The 17621-nt window shown below is 35.5% G+C and overlaps 1 protein-coding gene across 1 annotated transcript in view; it reads right to left on the bottom strand.

Annotated features, from left to right (window-relative positions):
- The window catches only part of LOC107736993 (synaptotagmin-7-like), a 152349-nt gene extending 141347 nt beyond the window's left edge, over positions 1-11002 (bottom strand). The window contains exon 1 of the mRNA XM_016548382.1: positions 10579-11002. Coding sequence (XP_016403868.1) covers positions 10579-10723 — 145 coding nt within the window. The 5' untranslated portion in view covers positions 10724-11002. The remainder of the gene's footprint in view (positions 1-10578) is intronic.
- Between the last annotated feature and the right edge of the window lie 6619 nt (positions 11003-17621).

The raw sequence follows: 17621 nt of genomic DNA, 5'->3' as shown, positions 1-17621 counted from the left end.
GAGCGTGTTAGTAATATGCGCCTATAGGCGGGTCCACAACACGCGTGCACTCTGCTTATTACACACACAGGCAGCAGCACACAAAATGCCAAATATTAAAAATTAAAGGATTACAATGTAAAAGATTATTATTGTGCAGTCTACATAAATATAAAAATGCCTACGTCCTAATGGATAATCATTGCATGTATCAGAATTAAGCTACCTATTTGCTCACGCATGAGCAGCTCCGTTTCCTCTCAGAGACGCTTCATTCTTTGCGCTTGCCGTGTAAATAGTGAATCCACCATGGCGCGAGCGCAACTGGCTCTTAAAGGGAATGGGAGATGAGACTCTGATTGGTTTATTGCCCAAAACACACACATTACTCGTTAAGAAAATAGGGACAACCCTTTTAGACCATGCGCCGGGCGCGCCAACCTTTTTCCCCGTCGTTAAACTAGCAAAAGTGGATTCGGACACGCCCTGAGTGCACCTGCGCCTTGCGCTTTAGACCATGCGCTTAGATTGTTAAAATAGGGCCCGATGTGTTTTTTTGATGTTGAAATGTTTTTCTTATAACAACAAGTAAACCATTTGTAGGTTAATTCCCATAAAAAGTTTGATCATTGTGGCTAACTAAACATTGCATCCCAACCAGCACAACAGCAAAACTGGCTCAACCAATAGCATTCATTTGGGGGCGGAGCCATCAGTTAGTCAGACCAATGAAAAATGTGGGGAGCATAAGGGAGAAGTGTGTAATATCTGTGCAGATTTCCTTAAGACAAGCACATGTGAATTGTCTTAATTGATGTTAGCACAGTCTGTAAAGATAAATCTTCTGCACTCAAAGCCACTTGTGTTTGTTCTTGTTTGTTCATGTCAGAATCTTATCAAATATTTACTGCTACTCACATTACAAATGACACCAGAAACTGACAGATATTACAGAATTCTGACACTGAATTCACTGGGTGACAGTACAGCCTCATTTCTCTCCAAGACAGATGCTCGGCAATTCAGCGGTCCTCCCGCCATCTCACATGGTGCCTCGAAACATCATCAATCCCAGAGTCCCACTTCTTGAATTTCCCTCATTCCCTCCAAAATTCTTCATATGAAGACAAAATGCCACTCATATGGCTTAAAGCTTTGAACAATAATTTTCTCTTTTTCAATTCCATTCATCACTATTTTTGTTTCTCTCCAATATTCCTATGTGATCTCTCCTTTTATTTGACCCCAAGTTTCAACCATCAAGATTTCTAATAATTGTGTCATTAGACTAGTATTGCAATTAAATTCTTTCTCAAGATTGAGCAATTATGAGAACTTAAGGCAGATGTTACAACAGCAAAAATGTCATTATCTCTGTTTGATTCATTTCTAATAATGAATTGATTCAAAACTCTTATGTCACCACTCAAACATGCTCACAGTTCAAGTGTCTGTCAAGTGTCAAGTAGACATTTTTCATGTTATTGTAAAAACTATATATATATATATAAAGACATATTGCTGTTTATGTTATTGTAATTTACTGAGTTCGAAACTGTGTTCAAACACATGCCTTGATTATTTTTTATAGATTTTTTTTTTTACTGTTTTAGATTTTACCATTCTGGTAATAATGGCTGCTGAAAAACAAAATAATCAGTCAATATTTATCGGTTTCAAAGCAAATACATAAAATTAAGATCATACACATAATTATTAATGGGTATTTGCTAAAACAAGCATTATTATTACTTATTAAGCCTGAACGTCATCACATAACCTATTGTGCTACATTTCTGCTATGAACATGAATGATGCATAGAATCCACTTACAAAAACTACAACGGGCGAAAAACGTGAACACCCTTAAGAACCCAAACAAACAGCCCTCACATTTGCTTCAGGATATGACCTTGCTCCTGTCCTCCAATATGAATGGTCTCTTTTTCCATAACGCCTTTCTCTATGCTATCATTACTCATCCATGGTCTCCCTGACACAGTAATGGTGATTTTTATTTTCACCATAAAAACTCGAAATAAACATAGACAAAAGGACGACGACAGACGTGCTTGCTTAGAAGATAAAGAGATCAACAAAGCAGAGGGAAACTGGGCTGTGCCGACGCACAGAAATGTATCCCAGACTCCCAGTGTGACTGAACTGATCTAGAGACTGTTACGTAATAAGACCAACACACACACACACAGATGCACACACTCAGCCTGAGATCTCTCTCTATTTCTCATCCTCTTCATCCTGGGATCCAGAGGCCCAGATCTTGGATAATGAATGAGCTGAATGTAGTGAACTGCATCTGACCACTGTGTCCTTTGGAGAACAACAAATGGATTGGTATGGGAAGAAGGTTGACAATGTCAAAGTTTATTCTAAAAGTGGTTGTGCCCTGAAAGGGTGATTCACCAAATATAACTGGACAGGAGTCACACTCTGTTTTTGAGGAAATAACTATACACAAAACCAGGAATTTCCTACATTTTTTATTAGTCGAACTCCTTTGACCTAAAATATTTACTTGAAGTACACCTGAGATTTGCAGTTAATATTTCAATAATTTAACAATGTATTCTTATGTTCACAATTCTCTGATGTCGGTTAATGGTCACATGACATGCAGATAATGTTGTTATTGTTAACTAAAACTAAAATTCTTAAAATCATTTTCAGTGATTAAAAAGCTGAAATAAAATATAAATATTAGATGGAAAACTTTGAAATGCTGCCTTGGCAACTAAATGAAATAGGCTAAATATTTTTTTAAAATATAAATATATTTAAGAAAACAAAAGCAAAAAAATAGCAAATACAACGGTCTTCATTGATCTAAATATATCTGAAATATAGGCACAGATGACACAGTTTTACTCCGCTATTATTGAGTCGGTTCTGTGCTCTTCTATAACTGTATATAATACTTTTGGAAAATAACAAAGAAATAAAATTACTTAAACTAAAAGTAAAATTTAAAAAATATATAAAAATAAAAAGTTAATTTAAAGAAAAATAATAAATTCCATTTAAATAATACTAAAATATATTAAACTACAATGTAATGTAAATAAAACTACATTTATCTATGTAATAGTAAAATATGATCACTGCAGAGAGTTCATGAGTTGATGAAAAGCTAATCAATAATTTAATCATAAAAAAGTAAAAATGTTCAAATTAAACAATCAAAATAAAACTCTTACTAAAAAGTACGAAATATGACCATTAACCAATGTCAGAGAACCATGAACATGTAAATATTAACTCAAAATCTCTAGAAGTACTTCAAATAAACATTTTAGGTCAAAGAGGTTTGGCTAAAACAACATTTTGGTCTATAAGATCTACTTATTCTTACGATGCTTTTGGGGAAAGCAGCCCTATATCAGTGTATAGCTACATCTTTCCACTCAAAAGTTAGGATAAACAAGGAAAAATGATGTGTATAACAATGCTGCACTAAACGTGTAATGCAGGGACATCTCTAGTTGTTAGTCTGAAATGTAATTGGGTTAAATATTGCACTTTTCTCACAGTCATCGCAAGTAGCATTAAAGGATAAAAATATGTTTGCGACAGCCATTACTCACAGCACCTGACGAATCGCTGCTATTGTCTCCATCTCCAGCTCCCTCCCTCTCTCTCTCCGTCTGTCTGGTTGTACCTCACGTCACTCTCATTTGTCAGTATAGCTGCTACTCGAGCTGTTCGCTTCTCGTTCGTTCCGTCTCTGAATGAAATATTAATAGGACCTTTGACAACAGGACTGGAAACAGCCATTAACACGCAATTACCCAGAGACGTGATGTGTACAAACTACAAGGTCAACCTGCGTCGGTGTTTTTCTTCCCGTCTCTGGCGCTCGTCTGTCGTCTTTGTCTTTCAGCCTCTGACCTTTAGACTGTCAGGTTTATCTCAAGCACTGCACTCACTGCATGATGACCGTAACAACTGCACCTTAAACCACAGCGATGTCTGTAGATTTATAGCGGTGGTGAGGGCTGGAGGAAGGTTTCGCGATAACATCTTTACGATATGTTACTTAGGAGGTCTGTCAGTCACCTTGTAAGTGGACAAAGATGAGACAACACCGGGGCCCAATCCAGCCCCGTTCCGCTGAAGAAAAAGCAGTTTTTTACTAAAAAAGAAAGCCAAGAAGTGGCTGTGAAAGCAGAATAATGTCCTAATCACATGGTTTTCAAACCTGTCCGGCTATATTTATGTTAAACACAAGTGAATGGCATAAAACTAGATTGCTCCAATTATAACCAACAAACTTTCTACAATGAAAGCGGATGATCTGGCATGTCACGCATTCAGGTGAGAGACACCCTGTTTTTATTTCTGTCATGCTTCTCTTGTCACTTTCATTTCTGTCTGAAATAAAATTATTTTATTTACAATCACTATGTAATTAAATAACATCTGACTGTTGCTTCAAATAATGACATATTGTATACTTCACAATGGCATAAAGATGCTGAATTTAATTATTTACACTATACTGGATGGGTCTTTTCAAACCTAGGATTATGACCCATACATAAAAGACCGACATAGGCTCGTTCCTCCTGTTATTAAAAAAAAAAAAAGCTGACGTCGGTATTGGACATCAAATTAATGCTGACATTATATGTTGAATTGACATTGAATTTTGATCACCCAATGTCGCAACTGAAATGTAACCAAATATCAACGTCTTATGACGTTGTGTGCCTGCTGGGTTACAAGTAATATTTAGAAAACACAATATGGGCATGAACACAAAATCTTGAAATGAACAAAGCTGAAAAATGACACTATTGTCTCCTGTAGAGCTGCCTTTAAAGACATATTTGATGAACTTTGCAATATAGATACTGTTATTTTCCTGTTTATTACCGTAAAGCTGCTTTGAAACAGTTCATTTTAAGTTTTTAGACATTTTTGTGTTTTTGCCATTTTTACGTTTTTTTTTATATGTCTATATAGATTTTAAGTAGTAGATTTTAGCTTAAGCTTGTTTAGTTTAGTAATTATTAGTAATTACTGTAAACTTACATTAAACAAAGATGAGAAATGTTGCCTTGCAAACTAGCTAAAATAAAAAGGTTTATATTTTTTTATTTTTATATATAAAAATTTAGATTTTATTTAGTTTATAGTATATTTTAGTTTATATTTTCAGTTTATTGTATTTGAAATAATAAAAAAAAATTTAATTAGTTAACAATAATAACCCTGCTCTAAAACAATCTGTATTGTATAAAGTGCTATATAAAAAAACGTGGCTTGACTTGACTTTTAATCATCCAAAACTTTTCCCCATTTCTTTCATTGTATGTGCCTCATTGCAACCTCCATTTTTGATTATTTAAAAGAAAACGAGGACAAATCAGCATTTTTTTTTTTTTGTGTTAATGCTTTCGATTGAGTTTGTATTGAACCTAGAATATGCTTTAAGTCAGTAAAGCCATCGTTCACTTTTCAGAGTCAATGGTTGGAAACACAAGCCGGTTCTCAAACGGGTCTGGTGATTAGTTTGGCCGAGCGGATCATTTCGGTGCAAAAGCAGAAACAGAGCTCTCACATTCATTCAGTTTCATTAAACGCCAATATTTTGAAGAAATTGAAAAATTCTGAAATTCATACAGGAAGCATCTAAATGCAGAAGCATCATCTGATCCCTCACTGGCCATCAGCGATCATCGACGCGAGCTAAAAGCATTACAAACTCACAATGTCACTCCAATCTGAGTGGAAGTGATTGGCGAGCCTCCAAATGCACCTGTAAATCCGTTGCATCTGTCCACGGTCTCCCTGCTCCGTCCAGAGGTGTCCTTCGCCAAACCCTCCACCATTCACTTTGCGGCCGCCACTTGACCTTCTCGCCGAGTTTGTCTTATCACGCCGCTGCTACAACATCAGAACATGCCAGGAATGCCAATGACATTAAGATCCTATCCAGGAAACGACCCCACATCCAGGATCGACTCCACAATATGTCAAAGCTCTTCTGCTATCAGAGCTCTGAAACAACTGTTGTTATCGTCTGCAAACTTCAAACACTGTGTGCTTGGGTTGAGAGTACATGAAAGGGTTTCTAAAAAGTAGATACAGAGCAATATCAGAGTTTCTGTGGTGAATTAGAGGCGAGGCAGACGCTTCGTCACGTGTGAGGACGTCTAACGCGGAGACACACAAGATGGCTTATGGGGTGTGAAATTATCTGATGTGATTGAAATCTTGCCTCTGTCAAAGATTAACCCTTGTCAGTGTCTCACATATACGTTCTTATCGCTCATCGCAAAGCGGCAATGCAAAACCACCGCTGGGCAGGTCTCTGTGAGAAGTATCCTTGAGCTGTCAGTTTGATCTCCAGCTGTCCTTAAAGGAACAGTTCACCCAAAAATGAAAATTTGCCTGAACTTTACTCTCACGCCATCCAAGATGTAGATGAGTTTGTTTCTTCATCAGAACAGATTTGAAGAAATTTAACATTAAATCATTTGCTCACCAGTGGATCCTCTGCAGTGAATGGGTGCCGTCAGAATGAGAGTCCAAACAGCTGATAAAAACAAATCCAGCTGATAAAAAGTAATCCATACCACTCCAGTCCATCAATTAATGTCTTGTGAAGTGAAAAGCTGCAAGTTTGTAACAAACACATCCATCATTAAGAAGTTTTCTGGCCAAAATACAAATCAATAATCCATAATAACACTTTGCCTCCAGTGAAAATGTCCATCCCCTGTTGTTCTCTCTTTTCAAAATCCTCCCACATATTAGTTTAGAACTGTTTGTACTTGTAAATGGTGCTTGATCTGTGCCTATTTCTCTCCTGATTAACGATTTTTTCACTGGAGAAAGCAATATTATGAATAGAGGACTTGTATTTTACCTGGAAGCAACAGTTTGAAGATAAAACGTGTTAATGATGGATTTGTTTCTTACAAACATACAGCTTTTCTCTTCGCTAGACATTCATTGTTGGACTGGAGTCGTGTGAATTACTTGTGGATTACTGTGATGTTTTCATCAGCTGTTTGGACTCTCATTCTGACGGCACCCATTCACTGCAGAGGATCCACTGGTGAGCAAGTTATGTAATGCTACATTTCTCCAAATCTCTTCATTTTTGGATGAACTATTCCTTTAAATCTTTCATTATGGTCATAAGACTACCAGTCCAGTTCACCTAGTCAGTGTTTTCAAAGCCAAATATCAGTATTTCTCGCTTTAGATGTGACTATTTTCACTTTTAAAAGCATTAGAGTCCATGTCTGTGTTTTGTAGAGAAATGCTTCTCTGCTCAGCTGACTGGGCTAAGCATTTCTTCAACTGGATATTCCCAAATCCGTGCTTACAAAATATGCTTTTGTCTAGTACAGCATGAAATCTCTGGCAATACGTTCAGCTTGAGATTCCCAGCTGAATTCACATTAAGACGAACTAAAGCTGATTACATCCACAATGTGCTTTTATCAGCTGTTTGAGCTCTCATTCTGACGGCACCCATTCACTGCAGAGGATCCACTGGTGAGCAAGTTATGTAATGCTACATTTCTCCAAATCTCTTCATTTTTGGATGAACTATTCCTTTAAATCTTTCATTATGGTCATAAGACTACCAGTCCAGTTCACCTAGTCAGTGTTTTCAAAGCCAAATATCAGTATTTCTCGCTTTAGATGTGACTATTTTCACTTTTAAAAGCATTAGAGTCCATGTCTGTGTTTTGTAGAGAAATGCTTCTCTGCTCAGCTGACTGGGCTAAGCATTTCTTCAACTGGATATTCCCAAATCCGTGCTTACAAAATATGCTTTTGTCTAGTACAGCATGAAATCTCTGGCAATACGTTCAGCTTGAGATTCCCAGCTGAATTCACATTAAGACGAACTAAAGCTGATTACATCCACAATGCTAATAAAACTTCTCATACAAATTTGCATGCCTTACAAAAAATGACCACGGTAGTGCAAACTGTTACTACACTTATTTGTACTACGATGTGGAAACGTGATATTATCCACCCAAAAAATTTAAATTAATTAATTAATAACAGAATGCAAACAACTACTCATATAAAAAATTACAATTATAAATTACAATTTGCAACATCATTCTAGGTTGTATGTCCCTGATTAGTGCCTCTTGCTTAAAAGACATACAAAGTTGCATGTCAAGACAAAAACACTGCTGCTGCTGCTGTTACAGGCAAACACGTTTGAATTTAAAATGTCCATTTGAAATCTTTTGTCAAGCATGTCTAGTGGTCTAAAGATCTCCTGACTCAATTATGGTGAAGACTGAAGAAAATTTGCAGGAGGATTATTATTGAAATCACATCTGTCAGCTTTACAGTAATATTCAGTACAGCTCTTATGCTTGTGTCCATTATAATGGAAAAATCCCGTGTAAGACATGTAACTGTAATATGATACGACTTCACCTCACATTAAACCTGTCAAACTATTATTATACTACACTTATGCCATATGTTTCTGAATTGTGCCACAGTTTCAAATGAATATTTGTGACATTGCATCCACTGATTCCATTTAGTTATTCTTCAGGATTTGGGTGGTACAAAATGGCAAGATCCATAAAAATTGGACACGGGGTCACTGAAAGAACCATGTTGAATGTATGATTCGTTTACGAATCAGACATCACTATGCAGCCCATTTGAGCAGTTCATTGAAAATAATTGACTCCAAATAGTGATTTATTCACAAATCAAGCATAGCTAACTTTGATTCTAAGCAGCCAGCAGAAAATATGGGACACTCACAACATGATTAATGAAATACTGTCTAGAATAATGTTTCTTAGGTACAATATATACAGTAAATGCTCTCATCAGACAAGAAATAAACCAGTCAAATTTGATTAAATTGGCTTGGTAAATGGGTTGACTGGCAATGACCACAGGAGCCATGAACTGCGGGAACAACGACAGTAGAAAGAATCTATGGTGTTGAGGTGGAAACAACAGTTACCATGGTAAGAAAAACCAAGGCTACAGTTTTCAATGCAGAAACCATTTCTCACAGTAAGTTTAAGTCAATTGCTGTAGCCCCATATCTTGTAGAAACAGCTTTTTTCCCATGGGCTTCATATTGTATGTGTTCAGAAGGCTTTTCAGCAAAATTAAACTGTAAAACAGCAAAAAATGCAAAGGATAGTACACAAAAGTGGCCAACAGAAATATAATTTTTCCTCAAATTCCATCACAAAGAGCTAACAACTTAACTACGATCTACATTACACGGTCATTGCCGGTCAACCCATTTACCAAGCCAATTTCATCAAATTTTACTGATTTATTTCTTGTCTGATGAGAGCGATTACTGTATATTGTACCTAAGAAAAAATATTCTAGACCGTATTTCATAAATCATGTTGTGAGTGTCATTTTCAGCTGGCTGCTTAGAATCAAAGCTAGAGATGCATGATTTGTGAATGAATCACTGTTTTGAGTCGATTCTTTTCAATTAATGTACAAATACATTGAACTTCACAACATCTCTGCATGTTTACTGGTCGAACATTATGTGTCTTACTCAAACTTTTTTATAAGCTTTAAATATCCTGGAAGATACAGACATTTGAGAGTCAGAAGGGAGAGACAGAAAATAAAATATATGAAGAAAATATTTCAAGATACGCTGACCTTGTAAATCTTGCAGCATACATTATTTTCATGGGAGATTAAAAACTATTAAACTGTAAATAGCAATCGATATTTTGCATACAGCACTGATGTGTACTGCTATTGTAAAAACCCACAAGAAATTCCCAAGGGTACTCAAGACGAATTAGCCTTCCGGGTTGGTCTACAAATTGACGTCATATGGCCATAAATTAAGGTTTTTTAAGCTCCTGACATTCAAGGGTTAAAGTAAAGGCTTTTATTTAATTTATTTCCGCACTGGCACCTAGCATCAGAAATTACTGCTTAATTATTAATTGACGTCTTGCAAAAACACGACTGTTTTTCTGCCACAGTGTCTCTTGCAAATAAATCAAATGTCAGGACTCTGTCTGTGCACACACATCACAACTGACCATCGTAATTTTACCACCTGACAAATCTCGTGGCGCGCAACAGGAGGGGGCAGAGGCCAACGCATGTCCGTTTCCCGTCGTCCTCATAATGACCATCCTCACTTCTCTCACTATTGCATATGAAAAGTGTGCTTTTGATACATGTGTGTCAGATGCAATCGATAAGACGAACAATAAACGCACGCGCAGACACCCTATCATGACTATGTGATGAGAGATGATGACCTTGCGCGTGCATAGATGACAACTCCCTCAAAGGCACCGGGGTAAATGCTTTTACCTTCGCAGTACGCAACACAACAGGTGCTGTGAATGTGTGAAAACGCGAACGAACGCTTATAGAGAAACCTGGCTGCACCTGTTTGCGCGTTCGGCGAGTGACAGTTTGCAGTTGAGGACAAATTGAAGCCAAATCCAGTCGAAATGACACGGTACTGACCCGTACGCGAGCGGTACCGGGTGCCGCCACAACGTCTGCCGTTCAAGGGCGGGCGTTCTCGCTGAAAACAAACGAGAGGAATCCACCAAAGTAGCTCACCTTTTCCGTCCTCGTTCTCCCGATTCAGGTGCATGGCTGTTCGCCTTTGGCACGCCAACAAACGCTTGTTTCTTCTCTCAAGTCCCCTCCAAGAAAAAGTCGAATCCAAAATGCGCTCTCGAGCTTCCAATGGGCGAGTGACCATGGAGCACCGCTCCCTGCTTATTTCTTTCTTTCACTCACTTGGTTTTTCTTTCCCTGTCCCCTCATTCGGCTGATGTCGGGAGATGGCAGTGAGAGGGTTTGAAGGGAGGGATGAGGGTGAGGAGTGGTGAGCTGTGTGTCCGTGTCACCGCCAGCTGATGGCACATCTCAGTTTATGTGGGTGAAGTCGCGTAAAACGGGACGCGTTTTGGTCAGTCACCGAGAGCGCGGTTAAAACAGCTCTGCAGGCTGCAGCTCTCGGGTTTATTGAAGCATTATATCTTGAAAATGTCACAAAAGAAACTATTTAAGCCCGAGCCATTTAAATGTCAGATGTCACGGGGTCAAGATAAAACGAGCCAATGAATATGGACCGCAAAATCATAATTGTAAGTACATTTTTTTTTTTAATCATAAAGGTAAGTAAATGCACTTATTTTAATATGGCATCAAAATAAATGTTAAAATGTTTGTGTATGTGCATATATTTGGATACTGTATTCATGCAATATAAAGACCACATGTGCAATCTTGAATTTTCAAGAAAATCGTCAAATTGTATAGATTCTTTAAGTGTTCCATTTTAGCTGATAAAATGGAACAGCAAATAAAAGTTTTACCATCCAGCATCTGTAGCCCTGCCCACTTTAGCAAACTCGTCATTGGCCTCTGCATTAGCCAGCATGATTAGCCCTGCCCACTTTAGCAAACTCAGACCAATCAAATCAATTGATACATGTCAAGCATTAGTAATATGGTCGCGTCGCTTCCGGGTCGTATGCTGCGTTAAATAGAGCTGTTTTACTCAAGATACCTTCAAAGGAGATACCGAAGAGTATCATAACCGATCTTTATCACAGGCCCTATTGTGTGAAGATTGCTTTTAGTTAAAAGTTAGTTATTGCTTTTAGTTAGTTTCTTCTCACTATCACTTTGATATTAAAATTGCTAATTAAAACTAGCTAGGTTATCTTAAAAATCCATAGATAATGCCATTAGTTCATAGTGCTGTTAATAATTTCTCTGACAAGTGGATGCCTGTTTTCTGGTTTGGTCAGGTGACATTCGACATATAGGCCTACTGTTTCCCACTGGCAAATGTTTCCAAGAGTTTGCGATAATACACTACAGTGATGACGTATTTTTGTAGGCCAAACCAGAATTTCGGATCACCCTGGTTCCCTCGACAAAAACAGGATTTTTCCATTGGCTTTTGGATTATTGAAGAAAATAAGCTCGGTGACTGATAAATGTTTATGATTCTTGCATGTTTTGTTCACCAGGATAATCTTCACAAATTAACAACACGGCATTCCTGGATTTTGAAGATTCAATACAAACAGATGTAAAAAGCTATAATCAAACTACACCACAGATGCATATGGCCTCAATGTCACCACCATTAAGCTTCTGACAACTCTTTCAGCCTTATTAAAAAAAATAGAAAAATCCCTGAAATTATTAGTTAGAATAGTTTGCAAGAGCATGATTATAAACACAATATCATTGTCAAAAAACACTGACAATGTAACCAGAAGAGTTAAGCGCTAACTCGTTTCTGGGCCTACAAAATACATAATTCCTGCAGCAGTCCAAGAACTCCAACCTTTGAACATTTGTGTCTATGTTTTGTCTTTTGCACTTGCTTGCTTTCTCGTAATCTCTCATTTGCTGCACGTGTGTTGCCTCTATATTTTTAACATATTTGAGGAAGATGATGAAGAACTTCTTGGCTTTAGTTGGTGGTGTGTGTTCTTGTGGAATGCAAGTGTGTTGTAAGAATACATTCCTGGTCATACTACGTATATGTTGTACATGTATCTTTTACCCATATATTCTTTAAACTGTGACTTGACATTTATGCATTTGGCAGATGCTTTTATCCAAAGTGGCTTACATTGTATAGTTCCCTCAGAATCAGGCCCATAACCCTGATGCTGCCAGGCTCATGTTTGTTAGCTATGTTGTATTTTCCAATCTATCTGCCAGGTCAGTCGCTGTTTTGTATTCATTCCTGATGTATCTCTCTTTTTATATTTCAAGTTTGCAGCTGAACCACATTTATGCTGCTTTTAAGGGGGGTTTATAAAAATCGTTCATGCATAGTTGTAGCCTTGATCTAAGACACTTGGACTCTTTTTATATTTGTCCATTTTATCACACTTTAAGGGAGTAGTTCACCCAAAAATGAACATTTGTTGAAAACATACTCAGCCTCAGGCCACCCAAAATGTAGATGAGTTTGTTTCTTCAGAACAACAGATTTGGAGAAATTTAGCATTACACCTACTCACCGATGGATCCTCTGCAGTGAATGGGTGCCGTCAGAATGAGAGTCCAAACAGCTGATAAAAACATCACAATAATTCAATATTTTACATCACAATTTCTCTCCTAATTCAAACGAAATAACTTTTTCATTGGACAAAGCAATATTATGTATAGAGGACTTGTGTTTTAGCCAGAAGCAACTGTTTAAAGTTAAAACATCTTAATGATGGAGTTGTTTCTTACAAACACGCAGATTTTCGCTTCACAAGACACTTATTGATGGACTGGAGTGGTGTGGATTACCTGTAGATTATCATGATGTTTTTATCAACTGTTTGGTCTCTCATTCTGACGGCACCCATTCACTGCAGAGAATCCATTGGTGAGCAAGTTCAATAAATATTAGCATTTATTAATATAAATCAGAATTAACCATTCTGAATTAATGGTTACAAGCCAAATAATATAGTTCATATGCATCTACAGATTTGAGTTTATCTGCATTTTGTAGCACAGTTTGTAGTGGTTTGACAGTATAGCGGCAGTTTTATGATGCCAATATTAAGTGACATTTGAAACCTTACCTAGAAAGCTTATCAATTTGGTCTTCACTGCATGTAATTAGCCAGTGTTTTGCCATTCCTGCTGATTTTCGCAAGCTATTTAGCATCTCTACTTGATGTTGGATGATTGACAGCTGATTGTGCTAATTATACCTTCTGATGCGCTGATGACAGCATTACCTGCACCCCACAGAGTTCCATCATACTCGGCGTGTTCTCTAAACATTCAGAAATGTCTGCTTTTATGAAGTCAGACTCATCTGGGATCACACTACATCGTGTGTCTCCTGAGACGATCTGTTTTCCCAGCTGGTGGAACAGCACAACAATCCAATTGACTCTCAGCTCACGGCTGCAGGTTCAGATCCTCCAATGAAACCCAGTGATACTGACGCCCCCTAGAGGACCTTCACTAGAGTTGCTTTAGAATTCTAATGGAGAGGAAACAACAGCCTGTCAAGCAGCTGCCATGCTGCAGCTTCAGTCTGAGTGTTTTTGTATGAAGGTAATGCCTAAAGAAATGTTTCAGACTGGCTTCCAAAACAGCATAACATTGTGTCTAATGGTCTAGACAAAACTCAAGTAAGATTTAGATATACCAAGCCACATATTTAATGATTACAATGATTATTTTTGCAGTAAAAATGGAATCATGCCTTAAAAAATGTAAAAAGTGCATTATGCAGGGTGTGAATCAGTGTTATTTTTGTTAGATACTGTTACGGTTGTAATTAAATTTTTATATATATTTTTTATTACATATGTTCAATTTGTATTTTTTTTATTTATTTGTTTATTTATTTTTGTTTTAAAATGTCTATATAGTTTTTATTAATTTCATGCCTTAAAAAAATATTTATGCTGGGTGTGAATCGATTATTTTACTCTCATTAAGGTACTATTACAGTTTTTATTAATATTTTAAATTAACATTTATATTTTCCATAGTCATTTTAAATTTTAAAATGTTAGTAAATTTGTTGTTTTTGCATTATGCCTGTCTTTTATTAATTGTTTGCCTTAAAAATGTAAAAAGGACATTTATGCAAGGTGTGAATCTGTATTCTAGTATACTTTTTATTGATATTTTGAATTAGTGTTTGTATTTGTTATCATTTTGTTATTTTTGTCATTTTTAAGAGTTTTTTTTTACTTTTTTTTTTTTTTTTACTAATTTTACAAATTTCATGCTTAAAAAATTAAAAAGGGTGTAATATTGTCATGTTTTGTCATTTTTATAATTCTTTTAAATATTTCTATATAGTTTATATTACTTTTATTTTAGTTTTAGATTTACTTATTTTTGTACATCAAGTTAAACTAAATGCAAATGAGAAATGTTGCCTTGGCATCTAGCTGATATAAAAAAAATATCTATATTTCGTTTCAGTGAACTTCAAATTCAATTAAAATGAATTTTTTTTGAAGGTTAAGACAATTTGCGTTCTGTAAGATGGACCTCAACAGACTGCACTCCTAAAATGATGTAAAAATCCTTCAAAACCCAGCTAAAAATCATTTTATAATTAGCACATTTCTTTTACTGTATAAATTAATTTAATTCTTTCAACCACTGCATCGTCAGATGCCATTTCTATTCTTTCTATCAGCTGCCAAACTGTATGCACAGGATTGTGGGAGATCACAGATGCAGCGATGCTGCTTTGAAAAACCGGCCAGTGAAGGCAGAATGATAAACACTGGACTCAGACGTGCCTTACAGCCCTCCTACCTGCGAAGGCAGCATTTTTCTGGTTTCAGACAGTATGTCTAGATCAGAAGAAACAAAATGTAATCATTTATGTGGAGTCTGAGATTCTTGTGCAAAAACACAGACTCAATGAGAAGAATGTTGACTATCCTTTTAGGTCAAGTTTTAGTAATTGTTCTGTTTTTTTTTGTTTTTTTCTTGATTATTTTTCTAAATTTTAATTTGTACATTTTGTAAACTTTAGTCATTTTGTCATGTTTTTGTCTTTTATTATTATTATTATTTTTAATATTTTTAATTAGTTTTCATTTTTATATTTTCCATTCTAGTTTAAGTTTTAGTCATTTTGTCATGTTTTTTTATTAGTTTTTTTTTTTTTTTAAAGGACATTTATGCTTGGTGTAAATCAGTGTTATTTTAGTATAACTGAGATACTATCAGAGCTTTTATTAATATTTTGAATTATTTTTTATTTTTATATTTTTCATTTTAGTTCAAGTTTTAGAAATTGTGTAGATGTGTGTGTCATTTTTATTAGTTATTGTTTATTTTAAATGTCTATATACTTTTTATTAATTTCATGCTTTAAAAAATTAAAAAGGACATTTATGGTGGGTATGAATCAGTGTTATTTTAGTGAGTTTTTTTTTTTTTTAGTATAATTAAGATATCATAGTTTTTTATAATATTTTGAATGAGATTTTATTTTTATTTTCCATTTTCATTTTAGTTCACGTTTTAGTAATTTTGTGTGTTTTTGTCATTTTTATTAGTTTCTGTTTATTTTGGTTTCAGACAGTCTGTCTAGACCAGAGATACCAAAATGAAATAATTTATGTGGAGTCTGAGATTCACTGACTCAATAAGAGCAATGTTGAACGTCCTTGAAAGGCCTTGAGAACCTCTGTGTCCTTGTGAATAATGCATTTATCCCCCTACCCTAGTAAAAGCATATGCATTTCATAAAGTACAACTGCAACCTGAAAACCACCATGAGTTTGTTATTACTTCATAGATATTAGGTAGAGTAAACTCTACAGCATTCTATTACTTAATGCATTTCGAAGGACAGAAAGTTGCTTGATTTATGTGATCTTCTGACTTTGGCTGCAAAGTATTGTTTTTGCATAAAGAATGTTGAAAAGGGAAAACAGACTGAGGGCATCGGGCATCAGTCAGCCTTTCATTGTGTGTGTCTGCCAAACTGTATGCACAGGATTGTGGGAGATCACAGATGCAGCGATGCTGCTTTGAAAAACCGGCCAGTGAAGGCAGAATGATAAACACTGGACTCAGACGTGCCTTACAGCCCTCCTACCTGCGAAGGCAGCATTTTTCTGGTTTCAGACAGTATGTCTAGATCAGAAGAAACAAAATGTAATCATTTATGTGGAGTCTGAGATTCTTGTGCAAAAACACAGACTCAATGAGAAGAATGTTGACTATCCTTTTAGGTCAAGTTTTAGTAATTGTTCTGTTTTTTTTTGTTTTTTTCTTGATTATTTTTCTAAATTTTAATTTGTACATTTTGTAAACTTTAGTCATTTTGTCATGTTTTTGTCTTTTATTATTATTATTATTTTTAATATTTTTAATTAGTTTTCATTTTTATATTTTCCATTCTAGTTTAAGTTTTAGTCATTTTGTCATGTTTTTTTATTAGTTTTTTTTTTTTTTTAAAGGACATTTATGCTTGGTGTAAATCAGTGTTATTTTAGTATAACTGAGATACTATCAGAGCTTTTATTAATATTTTGAATTATTTTTTATTTTTATATTTTTCATTTTAGTTCAAGTTTTAGAAATTGTGTAGATGTGTGTGTCATTTTTATTAGTTATTGTTTATTTTAAATGTCTATATACTTTTTATTAATTTCATGCTTTAAAAAATTAAAAAGGACATTTATGGTGGGTATGAATCAGTGTTATTTTAGTGAGTTTTTTTTTTTTTTAGTATAATTAAGATATCATAGTTTTTTATAATATTTTGAATGAGATTTTATTTTTATTTTCCATTTTCATTTTAGTTCACGTTTTAGTAATTTTGTGTGTTTTTGTCATTTTTATTAGTTTCTGTTTATTTTGGTTTCAGACAGTCTGTCTAGACCAGAGATACCAAAATGAAATAATTTATGTGGAGTCTGAGATTCACTGACTCAATAAGAGCAATGTTGAACGTCCTTGAAAGGCCTTGAGAACCTCTGTGTCCTTGTGAATAATGCATTTATCCCCCTACCCTAGTAAAAGCATATGCATTTCATAAAGTACAACTGCAACCTGAAAACCACCATGAGTTTGTTATTACTTCATAGATATTAGGTAGAGTAAACTCTACAGCATTCTATTACTTAATG

This window comes from Sinocyclocheilus rhinocerous, unplaced genomic scaffold (assembly GCF_001515625.1).
Source record: "Sinocyclocheilus rhinocerous isolate Xijiao unplaced genomic scaffold, SAMN03320098_v1.1 scaffold433, whole genome shotgun sequence".
NCBI classification, from domain to species: domain Eukaryota; kingdom Metazoa; phylum Chordata; class Actinopteri; order Cypriniformes; family Cyprinidae; genus Sinocyclocheilus; species Sinocyclocheilus rhinocerous.
This window is presented reverse-complemented; position numbering and strand designations above follow the sequence as displayed.